Genomic DNA, 7,414 nt, shown 5'->3' with positions numbered 1-7,414 from the left:
CACCAGGACTGCGGGATGTCCCAGCCTTGCAGGGAACCTTCACCAGCAGCTTTGTTCTGCCCGCCGCCTCCCTACTTTTGGGAGAAGTCGTGGTTATTCATCGCAAAATGACGTCACTTTTCCCACCAAAAGGCTCTAAAGACACCCCTGGTGCAAATGCATTCCCAGACGTTTATGGATGACCACCCTGAAGAGGGTTGTGTGTCCATCTGTCCCTGGGGGAATCCAGCGCCGAAGGGTGAGGATTGTTATGGCTCAACTGGATCCCTTTGCATTTCCTCCTGGGATGCCTTTTATTTAGTGTACATTCCAGAGGGCAAATCTGACTGTGCCAGCTCCAATAACCAATGGACTGCTCTGGGAGGGGTTTCTGAGGGCCTTTCCAAAGCATTGGAGCCATTTCCCTGGAATTCCTCCCCTGTGTGACTCTGGAAAGAGCCAAAGCCGATCTGACATTTGCTGGTGCTGCCTTTGCAGCTGAGGCCGTTTTCTGAGCAGTTTTCCCTGCCAGCCTTCTCCCAAAAGCACCTGGAATACATGAGCCAAGAGCCAGTGTGCTGCTTTCCTCCCAGCATTTGCCATCTTGGAATGAGCTTCAGTGCTTCCAGGGGGTGGCAGATCCTGCCTGGTGCCTGATTGTCCCTTTGTTTCATTAGTCAGAGGTTTGTTAATTGTCACTACAACGTCACCAAGAGGGCTGGGTGAGCTCTGTACTGCAGCTTCTGGAAGCTCTTTGAGTTACTGAGACAATTTTCCTTCATTTTGGTCCTTCATTTTTTCCCTGCCTTGTGCTCCTCAGTTTCCTTTGGGCATTTTAGAGACCAAACTTAGAAGTGCAGCACTGGCACAGGTTGCCCAAAGAGGCTGTGAAGGCCCCATCCCTGGAAGTGTTCCAGGCCAGGCTGGATGGGGCTTGGAGCAACCTGGGATGAGGGGACACATCCCTGCCCATGGTGGGACCAACCTGTTCTTCAGCATGACCCAACAGCGTGGAAGAAAAGGGCAGATTTCCCACTCCTGTGAGGTAAAGGGCTGGATTTTTTTGCTCAGATTCTGCTTCCCAAATGGAGCAGCTCCACTTTGGCAGTCTCAGGCTCCCCACGTGCAGGGAAGGCTGACAGTTATGGAAGGGCAGCTGAAGGTCACCCCTCCATTTCACTGTTATTAACATCCCTAAGAGGCAACGAGCGAGAGAGGAGAACGAGTCAAAGTTCATTATTCTCCTAATTAGCAGATTACACAAAAATTCAGTAGCTTCCCCAGAATAAGAGTTAAAGATTGAGTTCACTCACCTGTCCCCACAATTAGCAGCTATAAAGGTGTCACAAGGAAATAAAGTGAGAGAAGGGAAAAGCTCCACATCAATTTGCCCACACGGAAGATGCAGCTCCGTTGGGAGAGGGGGATGGAGCTCCAGGCTCCCAGATCTGCATGCACAAAGGAGACAGATTTAATGGCCCACTGCAATTTTCTGGCAATTAGCCCCTCCCCAGAAGATGCCATTGACCTCATCAGTCTGGAGATGGAGTTTCGCAGATAATTTTTCCCAGTACCATCCTAATGAACAGAGGCAAAGAAGGAGAAGGAGGCAAGGAGAGGAATCACTCGGGTGATTTTCTGGTGGAGAAAGCACAGGGGTGCTGAGAGGAGCATGGGGATGAGGTTTGATGAGGTCTTCACTTACCCAAACCCAATACGCACCCTGTGTCTTGGGTGTGGGTGCCAATGCCTGTGCCATGTTTTGGACAGAAAATTACATTTTTTCAGTTTTGCATTTTGCTGCCCAAAGCAGGAAGGAATCTGTCTCTACATCCAAAGCTGTCAGGAAACAAATATAATTTCTGCTGTGTCCAAAAGCCCCAGAAAGGAGGGAGTAAAGTGAAAACTGTCCAACAGATGAAAAATCTCAAATACAACCGGATTTTAAAACAAAAATGCCAAACACTTTGGTAACATAGGAGTGAAACATTCTGATTTTCTCATGATGAAGAGGCTGCTGATTGGTGTAAGTGTGATAAATTTTAGGCAGGTTCCGGTACACTTGTGATTGCTCTAAACAAGCATTTCTGGCTGAGCAGATTTTGGTGAGCTGCCCTTCATGAGCTCCCACCATCCTTTGGCTGCACCTGCCCTTCTGATTTTCTCTTCCCACCGAGGACATGTAAATCCCAGGGATTCTTCATCACTCAGCTGTAATTATTCCAGGGAAGAAGACTGCTTGCTTTACATATTCTTGTCATTTGCCCAGAGTGTGAAAACATTCTTAATTTAGATGCCATGGCCATGCCATCACCTCCAGTACCTGTTTAATAATAAATCCTTCCATGCCAAGACCTGGAGATTCTCCTGAGGCCAGAGGAGGGACCAATTCCCATTCCTTATCTCCAGAAGAGGTTGGGGATGGTGCCACCCACACATGGGACTTCCCACACCCTCCTCAGTAAGAACTGGAAGGTTTTGATCTGATTACTGCAAAAAATGAGACTTAGGCCATATAAATTGTCCTGGGAGAAATCAACACAGAATTCCTGGTTATTTAAAGCAGAATTCCAAAGTACATTTCCATACCCACGTTCTCCGTCCCACCGGGGCTGCGCTTTCATTTGCGTCTCTTATGGTAGGTATTATAAGTTAATGAAATAGAAATTGATCTTTAAAGGAGCACTTTTCAAGGTTCAGTTGCTATCTAATTAATTTAATTTTAAATTACATCAGTAATAAAGACTTAATTGCCTTCTTATCAATACATTGTATTTTGTAAAGGACATGCGACTATTTGAACACACCATCGCTTTCTTATAGTAGAATAATTGGTATTTTAAGCATACAACTATCATGGTAAGTGTAAAATATTTATTTGTGCACTTAATTTCAAGTGGTATCAAAACCTCAATGAACATGCAAATGTTCCAGCAGCTGCTGTTTAACTCCTTGCCTGCCTCTCCAGGAAAAACAAGGACTCCTCCACGTCAGGGAGATTGGCTGGAATTTCAGTGTGGGGTGATGTAAAGAATATTTCTATGGCTACACCAATTTTTGGTTGGTAAGATTGCATCTTTTTAGGGTATGGGAGGCAGTTTAGTAAATGTGACAGATTAGGGTGGGGAACTGCAACAACAAAGTGCTAGTGAGGACTTTGAAGCCTCTTACCTTCATGTGAGTCTTATTTTTGTCTCTGAGATGTTTTTATAACCATTATAAACAGAATCACAGTAAAACACGGACGTGTTTTCTCTGACTGAAGATTCAGTAACCTCTCTAAGCAGATAAATCAGCATCAATCTTTACCCCTTTCCTTTCCTTAGCACAAGAGCTGGATTTTGGAGTGCGTAAGCTGCCAGAAAGAATAATTAAATACACCACAACTACCTTTGATTTAAAAATGGCAAGAGGAGAAATTAAATCTTGCAGAAGCCACAACACATCCACAGAACTGTGTGGTAACTTGTCAACTAAATTAATTTCGAGCAGTTCACTTCAACCATAAAAATAATATAAGCTGTGATATATTTCTTTCATATGTGCGTGTCTGTATATCTATATGTTATACAGCACCATTTAAAAATAGCAGCTTCTACCTGTGAAGTAGCAAGATCAGATATTTCTGAACTGCTTTCAGACCTGTCAACACACCATCACTATTTAGATTTAATAGATGTTGAGTTTAAAATGCACCATAGAAATATATATTTTTTTAAAGATACACAGTAAATGAGATTTGGGCCACTCTAATTTTTGTCATCTGCTTCCAGCTTTGTGGCATAAGCTGCCGTAATAATTCTTGTTATTATTCTGGTATTTAGTAGCCCATCTAAGATTAATACCCCATGGCTGTGTGCCTTTCCCACCCCATAATGTGCTGGCTCTGCTGGGTCTGGACGTGGCAGTGCCAGGATTTTTCCACCAGCACCAGGATTTATCATGGCATCTTTGTGTTCCTGGTGGGGATTGGCTATGACACTGCTTGCAAGGGTAGATAAAAAAAGAAAGAAGTAACTTTTGGTGTCTCCTCATTAATCTCTGAGAAATTTAGAGTGAACAAGATGAAACATCCCACCTTGGACAGAGGAAGGCAGGTCCCTGCTGGGAACATCAGCCCTGCTCCAGTGGTTTCTCCATGGCCTTATCCTGCCAAAGCAGAGCCTTCAGAAACGCTGGTGGTCAAAGCAGGAGGTGTCAGAGGCAGGAACTGCTCACTGTGGTGTGGGGCTCTCCATGGCCAGTGGCCTCAGCTTCCACAGGAACCTGCAGAGCAATGTCAGGAGCAGCAACTCTGCCACACAAAGCTTTGATGCCGAGCACGGATGAGAAGCTGCAGCGATCTTTTCTCACCTTTATTCTTGTATTCCCTGCACAGACCATAACTCAGTTTTGTGTCTCTTCCCAGGAGGTTTGTTTCTCCTGCTCGTGTTTCTCTTTGTGATGTGGAAGGAGTTTGCAGCTGACTTCCAGAGGTACATCCTCCTGGAGAGGAGTGAGAGGTGCCTGGATGATGTCCCCGTGCACGTCTACTACGGGTGGTCCTTCATGTTCGCCGCCGCCGGGGTGCCCCTGGTGCTCCTCTCTGGACTCCTCTTCTTCCTGGTGGGCAGAGACATTATGGATTCCCTGCAGTAACACAAATGTGGAAAAGGCTTTGAGAAAATTGGTGATGCTCCTTGTAAAGAAACACACCCAAGTTTTGAGGGTTTGATCATTTTTGTAGCTCTAATTGTGGGGATAGGTTACACTCACTCTCATGGGGAGGCAGGGATGGAGCACTGAGCATCCACAGAATCCCAGGAAAGTTTGGGTTGGAAGGGACCTTAAAACCCATCCTGTTCCACCCCCTGCCATGGACAGGGAGACCTTCCTCTATCCCACATTGCTCCAAGCCCCACCAACCTGGCCTTGGACACTTCCAGGGATAGGAAGCCAAGCTTCTCTGAGTACCCTCTGCCAGGGTCTCACCACCCTCACAGCCAGGAATTCCTTCCCAATGTCCCATCCATCCCTGCTCTCTGGCAGTGGGAAGCCATTCCCTGTGTCCTGTCCCTTCATCCCTTGTCCCAAGTCACTCTCCAGCTCTCCTGGATCCCCTTTAGGCACTGGAAAGTTTCCCTGGAGCTTTCTCTTCTCCAGGTGAGCCCCCCCAGCTCTCCCAGCCTGGCTCTGACCTCTGCCCATCCCAAACCAGCCCCAGCTGAACATCCAGCTCCAGGCTTTTTCCACTTTGGAGATATTTCAGCACATTGATGGGGTTTGCACCAGTTTTTTCCGCAGCCCAAGGGAAAGCAGCTCTCTGTCAGCAGAGCTCCACATCCATATTCAGCAGAGCTGGAGTTTTACAGCATTCCCAGCATCCTGGTTTCTTGTAAAAGGAAATCGAATCTGGCTGTGATGGTGCAAGCAATAATGTCTATTTCTAAAAAGCAATTAAGGATGATTTTTTTTTCCCTTGGCCAGCTCTAATTGACGTCAAAGGACAACCATTTTAATGGGATGTCGGGAAACATGAGAAACTTTTTCTTCCTTAAAAGCCCCGATTCTGAATATACAAATGTACCTGGATTTAACCTAACTTTCAATAAGGGAATAAACCAATTTCTGTGGCTTGAAACATAACACGAATTAATTACTATTTCTTTACAGCAATGCTTTACACTGCATTTAATATTTTCCCCAGATGCAATTTTGTGTGGATTCCCAAACCAAAAACTGAAAGCTGATCCCAACTGAAGGAAAAGGAGGGGGGACAATAGCATGATAATGTGATATCACCTTGGGCTGTGCCTGTGCCCCATCAGTTCTTTACATGCCAATTTCTCACTATAAATTTGTTTTGAATAATTTTTGTCATTACTCTGAAGTGAATATTTTCCCTGGACACAGCTTGGGGAAGTTTCTCAACCCAAAAATGGAATGATGGTGGGAGCTGGAGGAACAGGAGTGGGGACAATAGCACTGGTATTATTTTGGCTTAGTTTTGGTCAGCCCTATCAGGCAGCTCAGCTGGGACCTTGTTGTAGTTTATGGACACCTACAAGAGTCAGATCTAAAATGACAAATTATATAACATTTAAATACATTTAAATTCTTGCAGTCATCCAGGCTGATGTGGCAGTGACCCTGAGAAGAGCAATCACCTCATAATTCTCCACCAAACTATCCAGGTACTGGGGGTGAAATAATTTGTCCTGAATAGGCAGAGGTTTGTAAAGACACTTGAGAAATGACAAAGATTTGATCTTGTCATGGTTTTTTGGGCTGCAGCGTGGTGCTTTGAAGTAGTTTGTTGGGTCCTTGTTTGCTGAGCTCATTTGCATAAATTTTAAATCAAACTTCTCAAACGGCGCCGTTCTCGTGGATGTCAGAGTTTGTGCTCAGCTCACATCTCCTGAGCTTTATGTCACACTATTGACTCAGTGCAGTTAATTAATAATGGAATGTAAATCTCTGCTAGAAAGCGCTGAAGATTGTTGGCAGTGTAAAAATGTTTGTTAATGCTCTTCCTAAAATATTATTCAAGTCTGGCGTTTCTTTCCTTTCGGAGCAAGTTCTAATTATTCTTTTACAAGATTCATGGCATACACAGAGTGAGGAATTGTAATTCCCCCATGTAAAGATTAGTTCTTTCATATGGATAACAGGCTTGGGCTACAGTTCTTTAGCAATATCCACACTGTTTTCCCTTAATAGAAATTTTGTTTGAATAGAATTTGGATGTGCAGGTAAAAAATCATGAGGTTTTATCCCAGTGAATGGATGTTTCATGACATTCCCAAATACACAGAGATTTTAGTGTTTTATTTGGCCATTCTAAACTTTTTTTCCCCTGATTCTCCTTGGGTTATGCCTGTTCCCCATCAGTTCTTCAAGGTATAATTTCTCACTATAAATTCCCTTTGAATAATTTTTGTCATTTAATTATCTATTCAATGTGGAGATGAACACTTATGGTCACAAAGAATAAAAGTATACAATCCAGGAGCAGAAGAGGTCAAGATTTACAGTCACTTGCCTTTCACTGATCCCATAAAACAATCCAAGCATGCAGAAATGATGATCCCATAAGAGACACCAGGGCAGAAGAATGAGAATGCAGCAAGAAATCCATCAGACTTATTGATATCTGTGAAGCTGAGGATCCCTGAAGTTGTGAATATAGAAGTGAGTTTTATATTATAGAATGAAATATTTATTAACTTTCTCCATCTGTTCTTTAAAAAATTTAGTTTAATGTCATCAAGGCATTTATGGAATACATTTAGCTTAATCATGCATTCATGCCTTAGGGAGTAAAGCATCCCTGGAGACCTGCTCTTTCTGGATCAGCTCTAGAACAAGCAATAGTTTAAAATTCCATCATTCTTTGGAAATAAACCACACGGCTTTGAATCATTCTTGAACAGAGGGTGTTTTGTTTTAAATATCT

General features: G+C 43.9%; 1 protein-coding gene across 1 annotated transcript in view; it reads left to right on the top strand.

Annotated features, from left to right (window-relative positions):
* The window catches only part of LOC102035394 (transmembrane protein 182-like), a 15,039-nt gene extending 9,986 nt beyond the window's left edge, over positions 1–5,053 (top strand). The window contains exons 6-7 of the mRNA XM_031058836.1: positions 1,309–1,319; positions 4,370–5,053. Coding sequence (XP_030914696.1) covers positions 1,309–1,319; positions 4,370–4,617 — 259 coding nt within the window. The 3' untranslated portion in view covers positions 4,618–5,053. The remainder of the gene's footprint in view (positions 1–1,308; positions 1,320–4,369) is intronic.
* The last annotated feature ends 2,361 nt before the right edge of the window (positions 5,054–7,414 follow it).

Source organism: Geospiza fortis, unplaced genomic scaffold (genome assembly GCF_000277835.1).
Source record: "Geospiza fortis unplaced genomic scaffold, GeoFor_1.0 scaffold29, whole genome shotgun sequence".
NCBI classification, from domain to species: domain Eukaryota; kingdom Metazoa; phylum Chordata; class Aves; order Passeriformes; family Thraupidae; genus Geospiza; species Geospiza fortis.
This window is presented reverse-complemented; position numbering and strand designations above follow the sequence as displayed.